Genomic DNA, 24,909 nt, shown 5'->3' on the forward strand with positions numbered 1-24,909 from the left:
TTGATCTGAAATCTACATCCCAACAGCCTCCCACCCCCCACCCTGGATTGGCTTCTGAGCTCCAAGGAGCGAACCCAAAGTCTCTCTTTACAAAAGACAGCGTTTACTTTTCATTGGCCTGGCTTGGCGCGGGGGCGCAGGGAGGGTGGTCTCCGCGCCCCCCCCCCCCCCCACGCAGGCTCTGATTCAGAAGATGCAGGTGCAGCCCACCGCAATGGTCTCCATGACCGCACGCTGGCGGCAGGGCCCCGTGCGTGGTGGCAGCGGGCAGAGGCGGCGGCGCACGGGCACCTGGCTGAACACAGGCACGCTCACCATGCTGCGGTCCTCCTGCATGGTGAAGGGGTTCACGCAGCCCAGACACAGGCACCGCGCCTCCGGTAGGTCCGCGGGGATGCGGCTTGGGTCGTGGTTGATGCTGCAAGAAGGCACGAGAAAGCACTGAGTGGAAGGCGGTGGCGGGAGTTGGGGGGAGGGGAGAGCAAATCAGTCCCCAGGTCCCACACCCCTACCTTTTCTCGCTGGGGTTTTCATTCCCACAGCAAGACTGCACGGTGGTGGAGGATGGACAGTAATTAACTCCGTGTGCCAGGTGAGAAAACCGAAGATCTCGGAAGGCAAGCCAGCCCCCAGGTTATCCAGGCTCAAGGTCACCCAGCTCCCTTCTTTCATCCACCAGTTGCCCATCCCAGTACTAGTTTCTGCTCTGGGATTACAAAGAAGCTAAGGCCTTCTCTGTCTACCCGCCCACCCCCTGCCATGTTCATATCCCTGGGAAACTTCTTCCGTGGGAAACGATAGATGAGCGCATTGATGCCTAATCCTCAAGAGAAGAGGAGTCAGGAAGCCTGGGTTCTATTCTGACTTCGTTTCTATTTGTTCAGCACATATTTTTCAGACACCCACCATGTGAGTCTGTCCTGGACATTAGGTGTTCACTGATGGGCAACACAGACAAGTTCCCTCCCAGACCTGAGAGTACAGGGGCTTGTTTTATGACCTTGCCTTCTCTGTGCCTCAGTTTCCTCATCTGCTAATTGGAAGGGAGGGAGTTTGACTGCGGACCTACAGCATCAGCATCACCAAGAGCTTGTTAGAAAAGCAGAATCTCATCCCTGCCCCAGACCTCCTGGATCCAAACCTGCATTTTTATAAGACCTCCCCTCCCCCCCAGATTCAAGGGCATGGCAAGTTTTGAAGTCCAGCTTTGAGCAGGATCTTTATGGAGCCCTCCAATTGCCACATTCCAGATACGGTAGCCACTAAGCCACATGTGGCTATTTAAATTGAAGTTAATCAGAATTAGTCAACTATCCCTCAGTTAAGATAAATAAATTTAAGACAAATAAAATAATCAAACTTAGCTCCTCAGCTACACTAGTTACTTTCCAAGCGCTCAACAGCTCGGTGCCTACCGTGTTAGACTTTCCATCGTCCCAGAAAGCTACGCACTTCTAGGATCTCAGGACCCAAGTGGCGCCCCTAAAAAATCTTTGGCCTGACTTGTGAGTGAGGACCCTTCAAGGTTACTCGGTTTCTTCATTATTCACTCAGCACGCAGGCATTTGGCCCCTTGTGCATGCCAGGCTCTGTGCTTAGAAGTAGAGCTTTGACCGAGGTAAGGCACCGACCCCGTAGTCTGAGAACAGCGGGTTTTGGTTCCCGATCATGTGGAGGTGTGTGACCTATCACTCTCTGGGCCTCTTCCTGGAGATTTTGATGGAGTGGGGCACGAGAGTCCTTAGATGACTCTGATGCGGGCACTGGGGAGGTGCCAGTCGTGAGAGGCAGATGGAGACACAGAACTCAATACCGCCCTGCAGGCGCTGTGACTGGGAGGGTGTACAAGGCACGCCGAGGCAGAGGAAGTCAGAGCCTTGCAGGCACTCCAGCGGGGACGTGGGGAACACGAATGCCAGGGCTCTGCACAGACAGCTCATTTAATCACAAGCCTATAAAACCGACGAAGTTGGAACTACTGTCACCCCCGCTGACACGCAAGAAACTGAGGCTCGGAGAGGCTGAGGCTGCCCAGAGCCACGCAGCGAGTAGGGGGCAGAGCCGAGATTCAAACCCAGGCACTCGGGCCTCCCGATCCAAGGTGTAACTATTACGATGGTGGGGACAGTGGGCACGGTGCCCCCCCCTCCCGCCCCCCACACGCAGCTTGCCTGTGGCTGCCCAGCCCAGCCTACCTGTAGCCCCAGGGCGACAGACTCCTCTTGTTGGACAGCCACAGCTGCAGGTTGACTTCACACTTCCTCCTGGCCGGCTCAGAGCTGTTCCTCAGCTGGGCTACCATCTCCCCAAGGTTCCTCTCGTATTCCTCCATGCGGGCGTATGGCTTCGCCTGTGACACCAGGTCCAGCGGCACCTGGTGAGGCCCAGAAGCCAGCGTTCCGGGCCGCCCTGGCCCCTTCCTCTTGCCTTTGGGGTTCCTGGGCTGGCCCAGCCCCAGGAAGATGGAGACGGTCAGAAGGAACAGCTGGGAAAGAAGGCCACACGTCAAAGATGGGAGAGCCGGGTGTCCCTCTGGGCCCAGACTCCAGGCTCAGGGAAGAGAGAGGGAAGAGGGTCTTTACGGGGACCGCCCCACCTGTCAGGCCACCACAGGTATAGACGTGTGGACAGGACTAAGTCCCGCCTGTATCGCCTCTTCAAAATCTCCCCACCTTTCCATTTATCCGTCTGCACCACCATCCCTCAACAGCCTCCCACCTGGTCTCCCCACATCCCCCCGGTCTCCTTCAACCCGTTCTCCGCACCATGGCCAAGGACAGCTGCTTGAAATGCCGATCTGATGTTAACCTCCAGCTTGACCATTCACCCTTAGGGTAAAGACACCCCTACTCTGCCACATGGTCTGACTTCTGCTGAGCCCTGCCTCCTCCAATCTTACCCCTGACTTCCTCTCACACCTGCGCTCCAGCCTCTGGCCTTCTCACGAGCCCTTCCTCCCAAAATGCTCCTTCCTGCCACAGGGACTTTGCACAGGCTGCCACCCGCAGAGTCCTGCCTCCCTCATTTTTCTAAATGCCTCTTACCCCTCAACCCCTCATGTCTCAGCCCAGTGGCACGTCCCTCGGGATGCCTCAGTGGACCTTTTGGGGCTCTCCACACCACACGCCCCTTGCATGCCTGCAGACTTAGAGTTCACGTGTGTGGTTCTGTTATGCATCCCTCCCCTACTAAGCACGGACTCCACGCAGGCAGGCATTGCAGCAGCTTCCATATACTGTCTCCTCCCCTGTGACCGAGTCAGTCAACGGCTGTCACCATCCCTGCCCCTTCTGTAGCTTACAGTCCGGGTGGGGGAACAGACGGTGAACAAGTAACAAGCACCTAAATCTCTAGCGACGAATGTGATGATGACGCGGGCTGCCTGTGGCTAGAGATCAGGGCCAACCGCTTAGCAGCAGCCGAGTGGTCCCGCGAGGCCTTTCTGGGGAGCCGGCATGTAGGTGAAATTTGAAGGATAAGAGGGAAGCAGATGTGGGCAGAGGGAGTCTAAATGTCTCACGGGGGTGGGGGTCGGGGAGGGGTGGCAGCGTGAGAAAAGGTTTGCGTCGGTGAAGAGCTTTGCCGGGGAAACCGCAAGGCTGAAATAGAGTGTGCAGAGGAGGGGGCGTGAGATGAAGTTGGGGACATGGGCAGGTCGCGGCTGAGGATCCCTGTTGGACTCCATGACACCTGTGCCCCCCTCGTCTATGCCCGGCCCTCTGCCTGCCCCCCACCCCATCCATGCCTCACCCGTATCCAACCTCGCCAACCTCCGTCCACTTCTTCCCATAGAACCCAGAGCGTCAGGAAAGTCTCTGGCTCGCTCAGGAGAAGCCCCGGGAGCCTGGCAGGACCCGACTCTCCCGCAAGGCAGGGAGAGAAGGGCCAGGACTGGGGTGGGGCCCAGGGCTCGCCAGAAGGGAAGAATCTTCATTGGGGCAGGGGGCGGGGGGGGGGGGGGTTCATCTTGTCCCTGCATCTAACCAGGCTCCCACCTGCCCCGAACCACTCACCTCAGCACCTGCACAGCCCAGGCCTGACTGATCCAGGCTACCCAACAAACCTTGACCCTTGGAGACAAGTTCCAGCACAGCCCCTCCTGGCAACACCGCTGCCTGGCACAAAATCCACCAAAGAGATTCAAGTCGCTAAATTCTTCCCTTTTGGTCCCGGATTCCGGTGCAGGAAAAAAGGCCTCCTTCACAATTGGCTTTCTCCTCTGGGCTGCTCACCCTGGCGCCCTTGAACTCTGGCCCTCCACTCAGAGAAACCCAGAACAGGATCCAAGTCCCCCCACCTCCCCTGGGAAACAGAAACACAAGGACTTGCCCAAGGTCACACGGCCTGGGTCTCAGGACCCAGGGACTTCTCTGGAAGAACCCCGATAACGGAGTTTGCCAGGCTCCCCCGCCCTGGACGGCTTGGGCCTGAAAGGGCTTCGCTGTGGACAGGCTGAGCCCCGTTCAGGAGCCCGAGCTGTCGGCCATGGCCACAGGCTCTGAGACCGGTCTCTGTTTCTTCCTCGCCCTGGGGGAGAGATGGCAGAGGGAGAACTCACCTCTGCAGATTCCAAGCCAAACAGAGGCAGCCATGAATCAATAGGAGAGAAGTAACGAAACACTCAGGCCCTAAAATGGGGTGGGGGTGGGGAAGAGCCACGTACCAGGTTGTGCGGCCAGTCCATCCCGCGAGCCAGGCGGTTGGCCAGCAGCTGCCGCCCGCCTGGAACCCCAGATGCCTCCGCCAAGAGAATGGCAGCAACAGGAAGGAGCGAAGCAATTATAGCTCGTCAGGGGGCTGCTGGGGGGTGGCTGGGTGGGCTCGTCATCAGCTGGGAGCCTCGGGCCCCCAGCTGGCTGGGCCTGGCGGCGAGGGGCGTGGGGGCAGGCCAGGAGCCGGGCTGAGGTGCCCGGGGGCTGTTGACTGAGGGACAATGCCCTGTGTGTCTGGCGGGGCCCTGGCGGGTGGGACCTCCGCCTGTGGCCTGCGGCTAGCCACCCGGCCGGCACCCACAGGGCCGGCTAAGACAATCAGCTTCGTTTGCTTTGGGGATGGCAAGGGGGTGAGGGCGGAGGCGGGACGGGCTGTCCGTTGGTCAGGAGAGCAAATGTTCTCGAGTGTGCCAGCCAGGAGCGGGACGCAGGCCCCGTCTCCCGGGGAAACAGCCTCAGGCCCTCCGGCCTCAGCCAGCCTCAGGTGAGTTCAACGGCCCTGGGTGGGGGAGCCCCACCCGCCTAGTCAGTTCACAGGAAGGGAAACTGAGGCCAGAGCAAGGAAGGGACTTGTTGAGGATTACACAGTGGGTAAGAGACGACAGAGCCGGGATTCATACCTGGTCCCTGTGCAGGCCTCTATCCCCCACCCCATGCTGTTTGTCTTGGGATATTTTCTGCACAATTCTGGCCTGCTGTGAGCATGTTTCTGAATCTGTGCTCCTGCGCCGGCCAAGTCGCAGTTCAGGAGGACTTCGTGGCTGGCTGTTCTGCCCTTCCCGATGCAGCGCCTGCCCCCCCACCCCCCATTCCACGTAGAGGGTCTTCCATCCAGGGGCCTGCCCCTGTGTAGCTGTCTGTGACTTTGACTCTCTCTCAGCCTCAGTCTCCTTCTCTGTAAAATGGGAGTCATGCCCAGGAATCGACAGTCGCCTGGCCCCTTTCTTCCTGAAATCGTTCTGAGCCTCACTTCCCACCTCTCTAGGATGGGGGGAATCACGGCGGCCACTACTTGGGGCTGTTAAAAGGAGTAAAGGAAATAAACCGTGTTTAACAGCTGGCACAGTACCTGACATGTAGTAAGTGCTCAATAAACACTTAGCTGTTTATGACGAAAATGATCATTATGAAATAATCATATAGTTGTTATTATAAACATTAGCCGTTCTCATTAGCATTAGAGCCCGCGTGGTTCTCATCGCTCAGCCAACTCTCCTTCCTACCCCTCGGGGCCCTGAGAGAGCTCTGGGCTTCACAGGCTCCGGCCGCAATGTGGTGAGCTCGGGTGACCCCAGGATCCCACGCTGAACTGAGCAGCCCCGCGGGGGCCTAGGTCTCTCACCTCAGGTGAACAGCCCTGATGTGAGGGAGCCAGTCCCCCCCAGGGAGGCGGAGGAGGGCTGGGAGGGAGCGTGCAGAGGACAGGGAGTGTCTGTGAGCAAACACTGGGGACTGCAGCGTCTTGCGGAGGGCCACTCCTGGCCATTTACAGGAATCGGCTGAGGGAGAGAACGCCGAGAGAGCGACGCGCTCCTGAATGTCACAAGATTAATCTGTCCGGGGCAGGTTTCCACAGCATAACTGAGAAACTGGCTGAGGCGGGAGCTCGTGGAGAGATACCACCATATTTGGTCAAATACTAGACAGGACTCTATTCTATCACTGGAAACTCCAGAGGGAGGGGGACTCCGAAAATACCTCCTCAGGCAGCAAGGGCCCCCACTCCGGCTGCCTCAGCCCCACCGCCACTGTCCTCGGGGCAAGCGTGAGGGGGTGAGGGCTGGGGGGCAGTCTCCTCGCTACCCCTCTGCTGCAGCCGGCAGGGGGACCGACCAGCATGCAGCTGGGGTGGCCCCACCCGCAGCCTGGCATCCACAGAGAGGGAAGTCTCAAAGACACGACTTAGCTTCCTTAGCTTCCAGCTTCAGGGCGCGTCAATATGGATTCCAGGGTCCTGGCCTCAGAGCTCTGACAAAGCAGGCCCAGGAATCTGCACCTGACAAGGAGCCAGTCTGGGAGCGACAGGAATCCTTACCCGTCATCTTCTCCTTCCCCCACCCAACCTCCACTTGAGCATGGGAGACGGAGGTCAGGGAGGGGTGGGCCTCACCCTAGCTGACGTGGTATGTTGGTGTCAGAGCCCCATGAGGCTGGTTAGAGCATGCCTCAGTCTCCTAATTCTTACTGCTCTTCCCCCAAAGTTTACACCTACAGCCCTGGGCCTGGCTGGGGCTCCAGACTCCTCCCAGTCGGGACGGGGATCTGTGAGGTCCCCAGGGAAGGTGCTTCAGGGAGTCAAGGATGGGCCCAGTGACCATTACTGGGTTTCCCATGCCTGGGCCAGTTCGGGCCTGGAAGGAGGTCCCTTCCTCCAGCCTAGGTTTCTAGAAACCACTGCAGGGTCACCTGCCCTCAGAGATGTCCTAAGTGTGAACCCTCCTGGCAGACTACCATGGGACCCAACCCAGGCCTGAGAGGGAGGCCTAAGAACTTGGGGTTCTTGGGTTCACGGCAAAGTTGGAGTCGTTAGGATTTTTTCACGGAAGGTGGTTGGCACTCGTAAATGAGGGAAGGGGCGGATGTGCTGGAGAGGAAGGGGCAGGGGGTGGTCTTGCTCAGTCTCCAGACAGCCCTCTGGCTGCAGAGCCTGCCATGAACTGTGCTATGCTCACCACCAGGTGGCGCCACCAGAAAGCCAGACGACCCTGAAGCGGGGCCGCAAGCCCTGAGGGAACCTCACACCAACCAAGTCTGAATGGGCCCTGGCGTTGCAAATGAGGGCACCAAGTGATGGGGTATGGGTCCCGGGCCTGCCCCTGGCAGCCCAAGTGACCCACTGTTAGGGTCCAGCGCCGAGACACCTCCCAGTCACTGCAGGAAGGGCACAGCCACCAAGAGTGAAGGGGCAGGGATGGGGTGGAGGCCTCCGTCTGCCTTGTGGGTGATTCCCTTCACTTGGAGCATCTAGTATGTTCTAGGCCTTGGGCATTTGTCACCAGGACATCATAATTTTCAGAAAATAACAATTAGTAATAGTAATAGCTACTGCTTAATATCTACTTACTGACTGCCGGGCCCTGTGCTAAGTCCCTCGTGTGCAATTGTTTCATTAGATCTTCCCAGCCACCCTGTGGCGAGGCCCTAATTTTATCCCTTATCTACAGAGGGGGAAACTGAGGCTCAGGGAGCCCAAAGTCACAGGGTTCAAAGCAAGTTTGTCTGATTCCTGTACATGCTGTTCCCTGCAGTGGGGGAAAGAAAGGAGAGTTGCAGCCAGGAGAGGAGAGGGGATGGCCAGCTGGTCATTGAGGAGGGGCTATGCTTGCCTCAGCCTTACCTGGACATCCTCAACAAACAGGTCCGTGAATGCTGGGGAGGTCACTGAGCCCAAGCCCAAACCAGAGTCCTCAAGGGGACCTGAGAGCTCCCAGGGGGTGAGCGAGACGCCCAGCAGTGTTCCCAGCACGTAGTAGGCATTCGCGAAATCTTTGATGCGTTGACTGAAAGCAGCTATATGTAATATGGAGTGTTAATGCTGGAATGGAGAACGGGAGGCCAGAGCATCAGGGACCTGTAGGAAGAGGTATAGCCCAGGGGTAAGGGTTCAGATTCTAGAGATGGACAGACCCGAGTTTTACTCTTGCCTCTATCAGTTCACAGCTATGTGTCCTCGGGACAGTCCCTTGACTTCTCTGAGCCTTGGTTTCTTCTGCACAGTGGAGATAATAATAACCTGGCTTGGATAGAATGTCGTGAGGATCAAGTGAGATAACGCATGTTGAAATACTTAGCCGAGCGCCTGACAAAAGTAAATGCTCAATTAAAGGTGGATGCAATTGTCACTGCTATTATTAAAACTGATTTGGGCCTTCAAGGATGCTTCTGGAGTGTGCTTGGGTGGGAAGGGCATTGTGAGGTGGGAACAAGGATAGAACGTGCAGAAGAATGCACAGGCCCCGTTTCCAGGAGGCTCACCCTAGAGCAAGGAGGGCCTGTGGGATTCAGTCTAAAGACGTGCCCAAGTGAGCCCAGTACGGTCTGGGGGGGCAGGAGACTAACAGGCGCCTCTCTTGCAAGATGGAGGGGGGCTGTGGCCAGGAGGGCGCATCCTCCACAGGAGGTCTTGGCTCTCCTGACATGCTGCCCACCCCGCCCGCCACCCTCCTGGGTAGGACTCTTTCTCCCAGGCCCATATTTGCACAAATGCCTGCCTCACTGCTCACTCGAGAGCCCCAGCCAAGAGGCACTATTTTAAGCTCCCTGGACGGGAACGCTGTTGGTGGGAACAGACTCAGCCAGCAAACTCCCAGTTCTCAAAAAAGGGAAAGGCCTGGGTGAATGGGAGGCCCCTGGGGTGTCCACATGACCCTCTGCCCAAGCCAGGTGCCGAGGCCTTCTCCCCCATTGGGGGGGCAGTCAAGGAAATGGGAGTAGGGGTAGGATTCTAGGAGGTGGACTTGTACTTGGGGCCTGGATGGCTAGGGCCTCCCTTCTGCCCAGCAGCCAGCCTTGAAAACACCAAGCGTGTGTTTCTGAATTACTGATCGACTTCGCCCGGTACCTCGTCCCTTGTTAGCGCTCACCACCCATACAACCTCAGACCCGGGGGATGTCCCGTGCGGCCCCTCCCAGCACAGGATCCCCTTTTTAAGCATCTTGGTTGGACACCTTCATTATAAGGGAGAGCTCATTTCTCCCTGAGGTTGCACATCCTGCTTTTTAAAGCTCTAGTTGTTGAAAAGAATAATTACAGTTATAAAAGCTTTCTCTTCCATTGTGCTGAAGTTCCCTCCCGTGATGCAATGTGGTGTAAGTGAGAGACTGCAGGCTTCAGAAATGGTGAGTGGACACTTGCTCTGCCCCTCTTCTATGACCACATCCACTTTTCCTAACCTCAGTGAGCCTCAGGTTCCTCTTGGGGTTGTTTAAATGGATTTATCATGAAAATTATGATTTGCCTGGCACACAACTGGTACTAAATATTTGGCACATTTTAGCTGTTTTTATTGTGACTTGATTGGCTTTGTGTGTGCCTGTGTTAGTTGGATGGTATTTTACTTTATTTATATTTTTTAATTTTTTTTAAGCTTTATTTTTGAGAGACAGAGAGAGACAGAGTGTGAGTGGGGGAGGAGCAGAGAGAGGGAGACAGAATCTGAAGCAGGCTCCAGGCTCCGAACTGTCAGCACGCAGCCTGACGCGGGGCTCGAACTCACCAGCTGCGAGATCGTGACCTGAGCTGAAGTCGGATGCCCAACCGACTGAACCACCCAGGCGTCCCAGTTGGATGGTGTTTTAGTGCGTGTATGCTATTTTTGCTTTTTGATTGTGGAAAAACAGTACAGGCTAATATTTAAAGCATGGACTCTGCACCAGAGTGACCTGAACCCCGGCCTCTGCACACGACAGCTGGGTTACCTTGGGCAAGTGACCTAACCTCTCTGATCCTGTGTGTGTCCTCCTGGAAAGGAGGGCAGATTTAATGAGATGATGCATGCAAAGCGTCTGGCTCAGCATGTCACTCAACGAATGCCCTGCTATTATTTGGTGTACCCATTGTTCTTTACTCTTGCTCAGTCGGGTCACCCAGAACAATTCTAGTCAGCCCTCTTCTAGAACGTTTTAACTGCCAGAGGCCCAGTCATAGAATAGACTGCCCTGGGAAAGAGCGAGCTCCCCATCAGCCGGGTTGTTTTAGCAGCAGTTGGGAGTGGTATGAGGGAGGTCGAAGAGGAAATGGGGGGGTGCCTGGCTGTCCCAGTCAGCACGGCACACAACTCTTGATCTCCCAGTCATGAATTCAAACCCTCCACTGGGCATGAAACCTACTTAATAAATAAAACCAAATAAAAACGAAGGAAAGGGCCGGGCTTGTTGAGTTTTAACAGTTCCCCTTCCAGCCCTGAGAGGTCTGAGTCCCAGGTCCGAGGCCTCAGGCCCACCGATGGGCCTCCACTTGTCCAGACCGGGAACAGGAAGGAGCCCAAAGAGGCCCATGAGGGATATGGACTAAACAGCCTGTCCCCAGAGCAGACAGAGGCGCCGGGCCCCCTGCCCACCGGCATATCTTCCCCTCAGTCCCGGGGGATGTTTATTCTTTGGTCAGAGTTTATAGGACGTCTGGACTTACAAGATCCAGAGTTCTGACTTCTCCCTGAAAGCTGTCAGCCCTTCCTCCTGCTGGGTGGGTCTGCATCTATTTTGGGTGGGAGGCCCCATCGTCCAGGAGGAGGGTACAGCCGTGAGAAGGGTTCTCTTCAGCCCCCCAGAGCCCAGACCTGGTGGAGAATAAAGCTTGGGCTTGGGGAGGGGGGGGAGAGAGGATGGAAGGAGAAAGAGCTTGCTGTCACCTGGCTGTTTGTAGGAGAGGAGTCCTCCAGGGGAGGGGTGGGGAGAGGGGAATTCCTTGGCAGCTTGGGTTCAAAGGCCTGCTCCCCCAACATAGCTGAAAGGCATGGTACTTATCAGAGTCTGCCTTACATATTGGCTTCTGTTACTGGCTCACACAGCGATGTTTTCACTGTGTCTGTTTTGGTGTCTGTGGGAGCGTGTATTTGTGGATGGGGTCTTACGGGTGCGTGTTTTGGAGGCCTCGGGTGAGAGCCTCTTGCAGATTGGGAACGCGGCTTATTCACACACGTGCTTCTCGGCGCCTGACTCAGGAGCCAGCTGTGACCAGGGCAGGCCTTGCTGAGCCACCGGAGAAACCCTAAGAGCTACCCGATACCCACCACTTGGGGGACAGGCAGCGACCCCAGGACAGGTCCCACTGCCCTTCTTCAGCAAGGAGCCTTGACGGCCGTAGCCAAGGCATCTGTCCCCGGTCTGCCTCCCCACCTGGAAACCAGTCTCAAAACTGTACAGGCTCTTAGGGCTACAGGGAGTCCCAACCTGGGCCTCCCTGCGGAAGGAGGTCAGAACTTCCTGAACTTTCCTATGAACCTGTTAGCTGATGATACTGAGAAGGCACCCCAGGTGGTCGTTTAAATACCTTGCCTAGGGCCGTCTGTAAGTTTCTATGAGCTGTGACTTTACTATATGGGCAATGAAAAGCCTCGAGAGTCCTTGAAGAGGGTTCACTCACCTCTTGACAAAGACATAATGTGTCGGGCACTGTGCTTAGCCCCGGGTCATACAGCAGTGAACAGCTAACAGTTCCGGAGCTCATCCTCTCAACGAGGACGGCAGATACAACAATATTGATATTTTAGGACCAGGCTGAGGGCCTGTGACCTCCGCTCTCAGGGCCTGTGGAAGAAGATACAAAGTCTCCAGTACGTGACATCTTGCCAAATTTCTACTGAAAGGACGGTTCTCATAAATACTGTATTGGTGAGGGAAGAGGAAGAAATGGCTGGCCGGTGGGGAAGCTGACCATTTCCAAAGTCTGGTTCCCAGGAATGAAGCCTCCATAATTGTTCTAATGTTGGAAGACAGTTTCAAGGGGCGCCTGGCTGGCTCGGTCAGAAGAACATGTGACTCTTGATCTTGAGGTCGTGAGTTTGAGCCCCACATTGAGTGTAGAGATTACTAAAAAAAAAATAATAAACTTTTGTTAAAAATTCAAAAAAAAAAAAAAAGAGTTTCAAGGTTTCCGGCCCCGGGAGACAGAGGTGGTATATATACCCTTCGGACCGAGACAGACGCTGCCGATAACTGCGTGGTGGTAAGAGTGAGAGCTTTTGTGTCTGTGTAGCTCTCTACGGTTTACAAAGCACTTTTACATCCTTGACTCTTATTTCCTTGTATCAACCACCCGTGAAAATAAAGATTTTTATAGAAGAGGAAAACAGTGAGGAGAAAAAGTGCAGAGCTTAGGCTGAAAGCCTGGGTCCCCAGGGCCACTTTTGACCACCACCTGCCCCTAACCTTTGCCCCAGCTTAGGGAATGAGCTTTGGGAACCAGGCAGCAGTTAGAGGTGGGCACCCACGTCAGTAGGCAGGACACACAGCACCAAAGTCCATCCGAATTCTCTTCGACGTGGCCTGGCTGTGCTCTGTGAACAAGCCTACCCTGAAGAGAATTGCGTCTGGCAAGAGGGCTCAGTGCCAAGGGGCCATGTTTTCTGAGTCAGCTCTGGAGAGAATTCTAGGGTCGGGCTGACCCCAATCTCTCTCTCTCCCCCAGGGGTGGAAAAACTGGGACTGTTTGACTCCTCGGTCTGGTGATTACATAGCTATGTCCACAATTTTTTGTCTCCCATATTGGGATTCCCTGGCGTTCTATCCCATTATCTCAACCGCAGGGCTAGCTAGCTCTGACACGGTCTTTCCAGAATTACTCACAAATCTTCAACTGTTTTAGACCGTTTCCTTGAACCTCAGGATCAGCAGGACCTTACGGTCATTTTGCTGGCTTCTCAGTGATGCTCCTAGTAAATGCTCCCTGGTCTCTTATTAGGCGCTGCTTGATTTAAACGTCTGCCTCCCTGCTCCTTCCGTCTGCTGATGACAAATTTGCTCTTTGAGAACAGACGGAACAAAGTTGCTCCTTCTGCCCTGTGATGAGCAGTGTCACTCAGGATAGGCCACATTGCGCAGCGGTAAGAAACACCTCCCAGATCTTGGAGGCTTACTCCAGCAAAGGTGTCTTTCTCACCTACGTTACGAGTCCTACGTAGGCTCCCGGCGCATGCTCTGCTCATCGGAACCGCTCAGGGACCCAGAATGATGGACACTTCCACAAGCACCACAACAGGATCAGGGGGTTGGAGGCCGCGGATTTATGGAGGTCAAGAATGGGCCCTGGAGTCTCTGCTCCAACCACTTATTTCCTTCCGGCAAATTCCTCTGTAAGGGTCAGTTCCTTATCTGTCAAATGAAGATGAAAAAGTACGTCCCTCACAGACTTGCCGTGAGGTTAACTGAGAAGATGGATAGAAGCCCTCAGCACAGAGTCTGGTTCATAGAATGAACTCCATAAATGTCAGCGGTTATGATGTTAACAGAACATTGGCCGCTTAACGGGGGCTACCTTCTCCAGACAGCCACAGCCCTGGCTCTTTCCACGTTTCCCCATCTTGGCCAGTTTGAACTCCTTTGAAGAGTTAAGGAACTATTCTTCTTCCCACACGTTATTTTCACATTTTGGGGGAGGGGGTCATGTATTATATCTCATGAGGGAGGAGCTTGACGGTTCAAAGCTGAGGCAGAAAAGGTGTATGTCTGTGTGTTGCCAACCCCAAACTAGATTTACCCTGTTCAAGGTTCATTACCAAGTCCTTTGGGAAAGTTCAGAGAATGGAGGTCAAATTTGGAGAAGTATCCTTGCTTGAGATAAAACCCAATGGTGGAGAGACACAGAAATCAAACTGTAGAATATCCGAGTTAGAAGAGACTTTCAGAGGGGCTCCTGGGTGGCTCAGTCGGTTGAGCGTCCGACTTCGGCTCAGGGCATGATCTCGCAGTTCATGGGTTTGAGCCCCGCGTCAGGCTCTGTGCTGACAGCTCAGAGCCTGGAGCCTGCTTTGGATTCTGTGTCTCCCTTTCTCTGTGCCCCTCCCCTACTCATGCTCTGTCTCTCTCTGTCTCAGAAATAAATAAAAACATTTTTTAAAAATTAAAAAAAAAAAGAGGCTCTTGGAACAAGCAAATCTCATCAACTCTTCTCTTTTACAGACGGAGAAACACAAGTCCAGAGACGAAAAGAGACTGATAGAATGTCACACACCGATGAGGCCTGAACCCACTCCCTTTAATCCCAGTCTTGGTGCTATCCACATACCGCATAAGAGGACAAGGGGACACCGTTCTTCACCGTTGGGATGGGGGGCCGATGGGGGTGGAATCTCTTTGGAATTGCGGCTTGTCCTCAGTTCACGGAGTTGTACTCGGCAGAGTTGTAAAGCTAAGAACTTTATAAACATTACCTTATTAAGGCTTCTTGAAAACCCAAAGTCACAGCTCCTCTGGGTCATGGGACATGCGTTGAGCATCCAGTGAACAAACAAAGGGTAACGTTACATTTTTCACTTCGTTTAGGAAACCTGGCTTCTAATTATAGGATTTGTTTAACAGTCCTGAATGGTTTACGAAGCCTTGGATCAGCCTCAGTCCCCAGGAGGGTCAGCCGGGGAGACACGGACAGGGTGGGGGCAGGGAGGCAGGGAGAGGCCTCAGCAGCCAAGGGGAGAGATGGACAAACAAGGTCAATTTAAGCCAGGGCCTAGGGGGCGCTAATCGTCCCTCATCCCCTCAACCAGGTGGCTCCCAGTGGGAAATTATCTCCAATAACCGTTACCATAACGCTTTCATACAGGGGCAGTGAACATGAATTTGCTCTCGGGCAAGCAGGTAAGACAAGGGTCACATTACTATTCAGTGCCCTCTCAGACTGAACCCCCTGCAACCGCCGTCATTATTAGCACACCCCCTACCCCTTCCGGGGAGGTGGGCGAGGGGCTGGCTCCACCTCCGTGCTTATTTCAATAAATAACTTTATTTTAACTAAGTTATTTTTTAAATAAATCTGTATAAATTCTGTAAAATACTATTATATGAATACATTATATTCCCTTAACACAAAAATAGAAATTAGAAAAGATAGATGTAAAAATGGAAGTCCCTCATGTTATAGATAAGATAAGATAAGATAAGATAAGATAAGATATAACGAAGTGCCTATGGTTAAGGTCACCACCTAAGGAGGCAAGGAGGTTAACTAAGGGGTAGGGAACAGGATCATTATTAGGCTGAAAGGCTCCCCTGCTAATGCAGCCCAAGTCAGGGTATGGAGATCTTGCCAAACTGCTTCCAGGACAAGACAGTTAAGGTCCAGCCCACCTACCATCCGGCCACATTTCCCCCCTCACTCAGGACCCCATTGCAAGCTCAGCCCAGCCCCTGCCACTCAAGGAAACCCCTCAAACCCTCGCCTTGTCCCAAATGTCCCTCTGCCTCCATTCCTGACTCAGCACATGTGCTCACGCACACACACACACACACACACACGCCTCTAAGTCCCTTGGACAACGCAGCCTGTGCTTTCTCGAAGCCTGTGCTTTCTCGAAGCTAGGTTCGTGATTTCCAAAGTGGGGGGTCATTCCAAGCTCAAGAAAAATATCAGGCTCTTTTATTTTTACCTCTATCTTCTCTAATGTCTATCTTTTATTTGTTAAGGGAAGAGGCTATATTATTAAAATCGTGTTTGAGGTGCCTGGGTGGCTCAATCAGTTAAGCGTCAGACTTCGGCTCAGGTCGAGATCTCACGGCTCGTGGGTTCGAGCCCCGCGTCCGGCTCTGTGCTGACAGCTCAGAGCCTGGAGCCTGCTTCCGATTCTGTGTTTCCCTCGCTCTCTGCCCCTCCCTGCTTGCGCTCTGTCTCTCAAAAATAAAAAACATTTAAAAAGTTATTTAAAAAATTGTTCTTGGCAGAAATTATAAAGATTATTTATTTATTTATTTATTTATTTATTTATTTTAAAGTTTCGAGAGAGACAGAGATAGTACAAATGGTGGAGGGACAGAGAAAGAGGGAGACAGAGAATCCCAAGCAGGCTCCACACTGTCGGCACAGAGCCAAATGCGGGGCTTAAACTCATGAAACTGTGCGATCATGACCTGAGCCAAAACCGAGAGTTGGACACTTAACCAGCTGAGCCACCCAGGTTATGCCCCTAAAAAGTTATTTTTAAAACAACTTACTTAAAAATAAAGTGTTGTTTACTTCTAAGGTTTTTTTTTTTTTTTAATTTTTTTTTAACGTTTATTTATTTTTGAGACAGAGAGAGACAGAGCATGAACGGGGGAGGGTCACAGAGAGAGGGAGACACAGAATCTGAAACAGGCTCCAGGCTCTGAGCTGTCAGCACAGAGCCCAACGCGGGGCTCGAACCCACGGACCATGAGATGGTGACCTGAGCTGAAGTCAGACGCTTAACCGACCGAGCCACCCAGGCGCCCCTACTTCTAAGGTTTTATGATTAAAAATGTTGAGTTCCCCTGGACCAGGGCTGGGAACTCAGTGCTCCTTAACTCTGGGTGGAGTGAGGGGTCCCATCACCCCCCAAGATTTCGAGGCCTCTTTGCTCTCCTGAGTTGGGAAACAAAAGCACCTCTCATTCTTTCTGACTCTTTCACATTCTGAGCAGCTTGGACATTTAGATGCATGAAGATAGCAAGCACACAGTAAATTCATTATTAAACTGTGGTAAACCCAGGATTCAAACTCAGATCCAGTGGGCTCCAGAGCCAAGCCCCATTCCATCCACTGCGGACACTGTGTGACACACAGATTAGTGACACATATCTGTTCTACTTCCAGCCCCTCACTCGGTACTTTTGCAGAGAACAAGCGTCAATAACATTTATAAAACAGTTAGCAATGCTGCCCAGTGCTGCGGGACTTGCTGTGGGTAATATGGGGTCAACAGCATGGAAGGGGCAGAGGGGCCAGTCCACCCTCCATGTCTCCTGATGTTCCCTTAGTTAGCCCACCCACTTTGGGGTCCTGTTGGTGTGGGAGGGCTTGGGCTTTGCTTTCTTTGTACATCACCTGCTGGAAGCCAGAAGTTCTATGGAGCCATGCTGGGGGGGGGGGGGGGGGGCAGGGGAACACTCCCCAGGAGGCCGATCTCTAGACCCCAGGTGTCCTCATGTGTAAAGTGAGGTGAAAAGTCTCACCCGTCTGCCTTCCTTGGGGATCTTTGGGAGGATCCATAGAGTACAGGACAGAGTCTAGGGAAGGGGCTGTTGGGGGCAGGTGGTCTGGTTAAGAATAGTGCCTGGGGAGGAGTGTGGTTCAGGTGGTCTCAGGTCTCAGACCCCGGGGAGTGGGGGTCCAGGACCCCCACCGCCCAAGTCAAGAGATGGGCTGGTGATGAACTGGCAGCAGAGAAGACTGCCACCACCATCACTGAACATCCCCAGAAGCACCTCTTCTCTCACCTCCCCCAAATACCAGGGTCAAATTGCCCTTTTCAAAACAGGAAGAAGGCAAGGAACGGAGACTCAGGTGGTTCTGGCCCCCTGGGAAAAATGGTAGGGTGGGGGGAGGTCGGGGTACACCACCAATCTTAGAGGGGCTGAGAACCTCAGCCACTAGGCATGTCGGCCAAATGGTGGCCTTCTCCATGTCCAGCGTCACTTGTCTTTAATGTCCAGATCCGATGGCTTCAGTTCCAGATCCACACTTTTGACAAAACTCAAACTCCCTTGAGTTTTACGGGAGCGAGTGCCTCCTGAATGAGTCCTCACTTGGCACAGCCTGCTTCTCAAGGCACTGGCTCCTAACTTGAGCTCCTGTCCCCACTCACATCCCCCCTCCCCACCCCCGCATCACCAGGCGCCCCCTCCTCCCAAGCACCATTCCTGGGAATGCAAGGCTGTAGTGGTGGCAGGCCTTCCACTGGACTGTTGACGGGCAAAGGGCGACCGACAGCGTGCACACGACATCACACTTGGTGTGCAAGCCCCTGTCACCGTCATTTCCCCAGGGACTTATGGCTGGCCCTGTGTCTGCTCACGCTCCAGGCTCCTCCCCCTCCGGAGCACATCCTGGCTCTCTCTAGCTCTGCACTCCTCCCAAGATCCCCCCCCCCACCCCTCCTGGAGGGGGGCTGCCTGAAAGGACTAAAAGGCCCCTAGCCCACTGCTGGTGAGAGTACTTAACGGGTTACAGCCTCTGTCGGGGGAGGGGGACCGGAGGGCTATGTCAGAACCACAAACGCCTAAGACCTTTGCTCCCACAAAGGGCTCTCCCAGGCTTTCGCGACAGAGACACCCCCGTGCAGTAATGCCACGGGTACCAGGACCGGCTTTGCCCCCTCACTGATGCCAGCAAAGGATTGGAAAACTTTGAGATGTTCATCCCTACATCCACACAGGACTGGTGGCCTGCAGTATGACACATCCCCCTGGGGGGACCCTACGCAGCCATCAAAAGAACAGGGAGCCCCCTCTGTGATGCTAGGCTGCAATATAGGAGACACGTTACTAAGGAAACAAAGTAAGGTGCAGAACAGGGTGAACGGTGTGCTCCTATGTATAAATACAAAAACGCCAGGGCTGTATACATACCTGCCTGGATTATCGTGGAAATATAAGCAAAGCTTGGTGACAGAGATTTCCTCCGAGGAGGGAAGAGGTGGATAGAGGGCGGATTCAGGAGGGTACTTGCTTTTCATGGTATGCCATTTAGAGCTTTCTGATGGTGACAATGTGTAGATATCACCTATTCAGGCAATAAATGCTAATTTTAAATAGAAAAAATAAATACCTGTTGCCGCATGATGTGTATCATTTCATCCCCTCTCTCTCCTCTGGGCCGGGCCCGGGAGGCTTCACCTTCGTGAATCCCTGAAGCGACCTTAGAAGTGAGTCTGGTCTCACCACTCCAAGGCGGGGGCAACCACATCCAGCGTGTCTCATTTGTTTTCTCCCTCCCTTCCCCGGTAGCAAGTTGTCCAAGCCCTTTATTGTACAAACAGAAAAACTGAAAAACAGAAAAACAGCTTGGGAAAATTGGGTACCCAACGTCATCTAGTAAGTGAGCCTCCGTGCAGTTCTGGATAGAGCCTCTGTGCTTTCATTCACGCTGTTCCTTTTGTTTCAAATGCTCTTCCAGTCCACCGTACGGCTTTCCAGATTCCCAGATTGGAATGACCTCTAGGTATGCCTGGCGCGTCCCTACGCTACTGTCCAAATCCCCCCGCCTTCTCCATTAGCCAGGAGCTCCTTAGTAACAGGGACTTTTTCTGCATCTCTGGAGCCCCCGGCCGGCTTCAGTGGGAAGCCCAGAGCAGGAGTTCAATGTCTACAACCTGAATGCGTGAATAAAAGAATGTATGAACGCCTTTGTTCTTCCCTGTTCGGAAATCCTCTCGTGTTTCACCGAGACCTCTCCTATCCCTCAGCGCTGTTTTCTGTCCGGGGCCCTTGTGTCTGGGCCTCTTTGCAGTTCGCTCTGTTGCAAGCTCGCTGTGAGGGCGCACACACGAGTCGTGCCTTCTTTCCGCAACGTCAGCTTTATTCAGTCATAGAGCAAGGTGAACATACTTATAAAGCAGGCCCAGGATTCCAAGCTCCAGGCCATTTGACTACGTGTTTAACTTGGCTTTTACATGTCACACAAAGCAAAGCACGAGACAAAGTCACGCAGCAGACGAGAAATAACAAGGGGGAGGAAGTTACCGAACCCCACGGGCCGTCAGCCCATGGACGTGCAGTGGAGATGAGGCCTCCGTCTGTCCGGGCGGCTCTCAGCATGTGCTGCTTATTAGGTTCAAGCAGTGGAGGATGTCTGTTCTGGTCCAAGAGCAATCTGGGGCATCGGCCTTCGGCGGCAGCTCCCTTTTTGACGTGGTCGGATGTGAAAGGGTCAGCGTCTTGAAAGTCTGACAGTTTGCTGCAAAAGTTCTCCCTTTTTAAAGGGATTTCATCAGTCGCGGGACTTTGCAGACCCCCTCTGGTCCTGCTGGTCATCAGTTCTGAGCGTCGTCAGCCTGGGCCGGTTTCGGCGGTATCTGGTCTTTGGTGCAACGCCCTTGGTTCTTGCATCACGGCTTGAGGGAAGTTAACGCTTGACACGAGTGACTCCATCTTGTCTGTACGCCGTCTTTCTCCCTCTCTCCCTCCCTCCCTCCTTCTTCCAGGATCCATGCTCAGAGACAGATTCCAGGAACATTGTTTGAGTCTTTGGATCCAGCCGTGCCTGAAGCTGAACCTACCCGAGGCCTTCTCAGTCACCGGAGCCAAAGAAGCCACTAAGTGTCCCGAAGTCACTAAGAGCCGAGTTTTCACCCCTCTCCATAAAACAGTGTTGTGTGAGAACATTCTGAACTGTATCACAAATGGCCTGATCCCTTTCAACAACACGTTGTATACAGTAGGCAGCTATATTTGCTTAAGGAAAGAAAGCACCAGACCCGGACCCAAGCCCTGAGGCTGGGTGATGGAGCAGAAGAGTTGCCCAACTCTTAGGGTTCGGCAAAGGTTGTGATCTCACGGCTCGTGGGATCGGGCCCTGTGTCGAGTTCCACGCTGCCAGCACAGAGCCTGCTGGGGACTCTCTATCTCCCTCTGTCTCTGCCCCTCCCCTGCCTTGCTTGCTCTCTCAAAATAAATAGATAAACTTAAAAAAATAAATAAAATAAAATAAATCATTGACGTGTCGTCAAAGGAGCTGTTGGGTTTGGCCGGCACAGGCACACAATAACCCGGACACAAGAAGGAAAAATGGTGGTGACAGGAAACCGGTCGTGGTTGGGGAGAAGATGATTATCTTTTTTTTTAATCCCAGGATAGAAAGAACAAAGAAGCCAATCTGAGTGGGACGGCCTTATAGAACAAATTTATGAAGCTAATTGCCAAGGCGTGGCCGAAGATTCTGGAGTGTGGTAAAGAGTGGGCCCCACAGTGTTTGTTGAGTGAATTGTGGATGGTGGTAGGTTTTGATTAGCTGTGGCTGTCACCCTACAACTCAGTTAGAGGCCAGGGTCTGACTCCCCATCTTATAGTTTCTGAGAAGACTGCTATTTCTAGTACCCCAGGTTCATGCGCTCAGGGGTGTGAATTCTGCCAGCTGCAGAATGACCGGTGAGAAGGCGGGTAGAGGATCTTGGATTTAGGCGAGGGTTGTGGCGGTTGGCTGAGCCTCCATCCAAACCCACTCCTAGGGTGCCTTCACGATGCAGAGTCTAGTCAGCTGAAAACATTCCTCAGACCTTCTAGAGTTCTAGATGAAGGTCCTATCCCTGCTTCTTCATTATAGCTTATGTCAAGTACCACCATATGGGTTTTCTACAGCAATTTTGTATTATTTATAGACCGAAGGGTATCGCCCCAAATTCATATGTTGAAGTTCTAAGCCCCCAACACCTCAGAGTGTAACCTTATTTGGAAATAGGGTCATCGCAGATGTAACTCGTTAAATGGGGTCACACGGGAGCAGAGTGAACCTTAATCCAATATGACCAGTGTCCCTATAAAAAGGGGGACTTTCGAGACAGACACCCACAGGGAGAACGTCACGTGAACGTAAAAGCACACAGCAGACTAATGTATCTCAAGCCAAGGAACACCAAAGACTGCCAGAAAACCACCGGAAGCTACAAGAGAGGCCTGGAACGGATTCTCCCTCACAGCCCCCAGAGGGAGCCAACCCTTCCAACAGCATGCTCTTGGACTCCAGAACACCAGACTCCAGAACCCCAGAACTTGGAGAAAATATGCTGTTGAGCCACCCAGCTCTGGTACTTTGTCACAGCAGCCCTAAGAAGCTAATATAGGCAGTGTCCCCAACGGTCCCGCAGATCTGTCTCTTGCTGCAACTGTGTTTGGGATGAACAAACCCAGGGATGCCCCTTCTCCCAGCTTCCAACAACCTTCCAACCTCTTTTCCAGCCACAACCTTTTAGAACATCTTTGCAGCCTTCCCCTGCCTCTGAGACCAGCCTCTCCACCATATTTGGAGCTGAATTCTTTATTGCCAATGAACCAGGAGCTTCCTAAAAGCTCCACCAAGGTGGAGGGGCACCATCAACTGCCCGGTCAATATGCATCTGCAGACCTCCTACACCTACCGCTCTCTGGGCTTCTGCTTCAACCATGACCATGTGGATCTGGATGCAGGCCACTCCTTCCATGAGGTGGCTGAGGAGACGTGCAAGGGCACCGAGCTCTTGAAGATGTAAAACCAACACACCAGCCGCACCCTCTTCTAGGACCTGCAGAAGCCATCTCAAGACGCATGGACGCCATGGAAGCTATGATGGTCCTGGAGTAGAACCTGACCCACGCTCTTCTGGAGTTGCCTGCCCTGAGTTCTGCTGCACAGACCCCCATCTCTGTGATCCGGAGAACTATTTCCTGGGTGGGGAGGTGAACCTCATCAAGAAGATGGTGACCACCTGTCCCACCTCTGCAGGCTGACCAACCCGCAGCTGGCTGGGTGAGTATCTCTTCGAAAGGCTCACCTTCAAGCATCACTAGGAGCCTCTAGAGCTCAGCAGCCTTTGAGGGGCCCCTCTGCACCCCCTGGTGTCAGGGCTTCTGCCTGAGCCTCTCCCTGAAGCTGCTAGGCAGCTTTTAACCCACCCTGGAGCCCTCTCCCAAGCGGGAAACCAAATGGAAACAATAAAGCTTCGGTGGGGGAGGGGGGGAGGAAGAAACTAATATAGAGCCCTTACCAGCTTTGTGGGCATGGAGGGGCCGCTGTGGAAGAGCCAAGGGTGGCTTCCTGACCCCTGACTCATCTACAGCAGTGTGTTCTTAAAGCCAGTGGTGGGGCAGCCCTTTCTGATTCCTGCACTTCTGACGGCAGCAGAGGTAGGAACTGACCTGGAGGGACAGCACTGTGGTGTTGTCAACTGAGTCGTTTCCAGACCCTGCCGAGAGCTTCTTCAGCCTTCCTAACAATTGCGTGAGCACCTAATTCCCTGTAGTGAATTCCTTTCTGCTTGAATTAGCAGGAATGGTTTCCTACAGCTGAATGCTGACTGGTCCTAATTCACTGGACATTTAACACCCTATTACATTTTTGATTTTGCACCGTTGGCATTTGTAAGTTGTAACACAAAGTTGTCAAGGACCTTTGTGACCTTTTTTTTGGTTTGTTTTTTAAATCAAGGTATAGCTGGGGCACTTGGGTGGCTCAGTCAAACATCTGACTCTTGATTTCAGCTCAGGTCATGATCTCACAGTTCGTGAATTTGAGCCCCACGTTGGGCTCTGCACTGACAGCATGAAGCCTGCTTAGGTTTCTCTCTCTGCCCCTCCCCTGAGCTGTCTCTCTCTCTCTCTCTCTCTCTCTCAAAATAGATAAATAAACATTTATTTAAAATTAAAAAATAGGAATACCTGGGAGGCTCTGTCGGTTAAGCGTCCGGCTTCAGCTCAGGTCGTGATCTCACAGTTCATGAGTGCAAGCCCCATGTCAGGCTCTGTGCTAACAGCTCATTCCATTCCATTCCATTCCATTCCATTCCACGACTTACTCATTCCATTACTGGAAGGCCGTATCTCCCACTCCCCTTCACCCGTTTTCCCCACTCCCTACCCCCCTTCCCTCTGGCAGCCATCGGTTTGCTCTGTGTACTTATGGGTCTGTTTCTGCTACTTGCTTATTTGTTTGTTTTGGTATATCGTTTCCCATATAAGTGACATCACAGGGTTTTTGTCTTTCTCAGTCTGACATATTTCGCTTAGCATAATACCCTCTAGGTCCATCCTTGTTGTTGCAAATGGCAAGATTTCATTTCTTTTTCACGGCTCAGTAATATTCCCGTGTGTTTATATACCACATCTTATTCATTCATCTATCAATGGACACTAGATTGCTTCCATATCTTGGCCATTGTAAATAATGCTGCCAGGAACATGGGGGTGCCTATACCTTTTCAAATTAGCGTTTTCGTTTTCTCTGGGTAAACATCCTGCCCTGGGATTACTCAATCGAATGGTATTTCTTTTTTTTTTTTTTTTTCTTTTTCTCTTTTAAAACCTATATTCTATTTTTTAAATATAATTTATTATCCAATTGGTTTCCATACAACACCCAGTGCTCATCCCAACAGGTGCCCTCCTCAATGCCCATCACCCACTTTCCCCTCTCCCCCACCCCCCAATTTCTTTTTTTTTTTAATGTTTATTTATTTTTAAGAAACCGGGAGAGAGAGTGCAAGTGGGGGAGGAGCAGAGAGAGAGAGGGGGTGGATCTGAAGCGGGCTCCTTGCTGAGAGCAGAGAGCCCAATGCAGGGCTCAAACTCACGAACTGAAAACTGTGAGATCGTGATCTGAGCCGAAACCAAGAGTCAGACCCTTAACTGACTGAGCCCCCCAGGCACCCCAGTATTTCTATTTTTAAGTTTTTGAGGAACCTCCATGTTGTATGCCTTTCGAAAAGTGATAATTCCCTTTTTTTTTCCCCCTGATAGTGAAAAACAATGAGTGCTTGGTGTAAATCAGGACAATATCAAATCCAGAAAACAGTCATGAAGTGGGCTAAAAGCACTCAAATCCCCATATTCTCTCAAACATCTAACAGTGCATTTTCACACACGTGTGCAATCACATGCACATGCGTTACTGGGGTGTTCCTCTGCACAGTTCAGGGTGTGATCGGTGTGGCCCAGTTGGTCCCACGGGTTTAAACATTCAAGGCCCACATGATGCTAACAGCAGGAAGAGAGACGGGCCCCGGAGCCGCTCTCTCTGAGGCTCTCGCCACCGTCCTCGCATGTATCCAGGGGACCCCTGGTC

At 52.9% G+C, this 24,909-nt stretch overlaps 1 protein-coding gene across 2 annotated transcripts; it reads right to left on the minus strand.

The window, feature by feature from the left end:
• Positions 1 to 82: 82 nt before the first annotated feature.
• IL17B (interleukin 17B) lies at positions 83 to 22,973 on the minus strand. 2 transcript variants are annotated; one of them, XM_078445711.2, is made up of 3 exons: positions 22,838 to 22,973; positions 2,196 to 2,485; positions 83 to 418 (listed from the first exon to the last, which is right to left on the minus strand). In XM_078445711.2, the coding sequence occupies exons 1-3, from the start codon at positions 22,901 to 22,903 to the stop codon at positions 187 to 189; spliced, it is 588 nt and encodes a 195-aa protein (XP_078301837.1). In that variant the 5' UTR covers positions 22,904 to 22,973; the 3' UTR covers positions 83 to 186. The 2 variants fall into 2 exon arrangements, with proteins under 2 accessions (XP_078301837.1, XP_060490055.2); XM_060634072.3 differs by lacking the exon at positions 22,838 to 22,973 and adding an exon at positions 4,664 to 5,093.
• Positions 22,974 to 24,909: the final 1,936 nt, after the last annotated feature.

This window comes from Panthera onca, chromosome A1 (assembly GCF_046562875.1).
Source record: "Panthera onca isolate mPanOnc1 chromosome A1, mPanOnc1 haplotype 2, whole genome shotgun sequence".
NCBI classification, from domain to species: Eukaryota; Metazoa; Chordata; class Mammalia; order Carnivora; family Felidae; genus Panthera; species Panthera onca.

Bases quoted from the DNA above. Each gene is read 5' to 3' on its own strand.
- IL17B (XM_078445711.2), bottom strand. From the start codon at position 22,903: ATGAGTCAGGGGTCAGGAAGCCACCCTTGGCTCTTCCACAGCGGCCCC. The intron at 2,486-22,837 runs GTAAGGGCTCTA...CTTCTTTCCCAG, and splicing joins CCTCCATGCCCACAAAGCTG to CTGTTCCTTCTGACCGTCTC. The intron at 419-2,195 runs GTAGGCTGGGCT...GCCTTCTTGCAG, and splicing joins CTGTCGCCCTGGGGCTACAG to CATCAACCACGACCCAAGCC.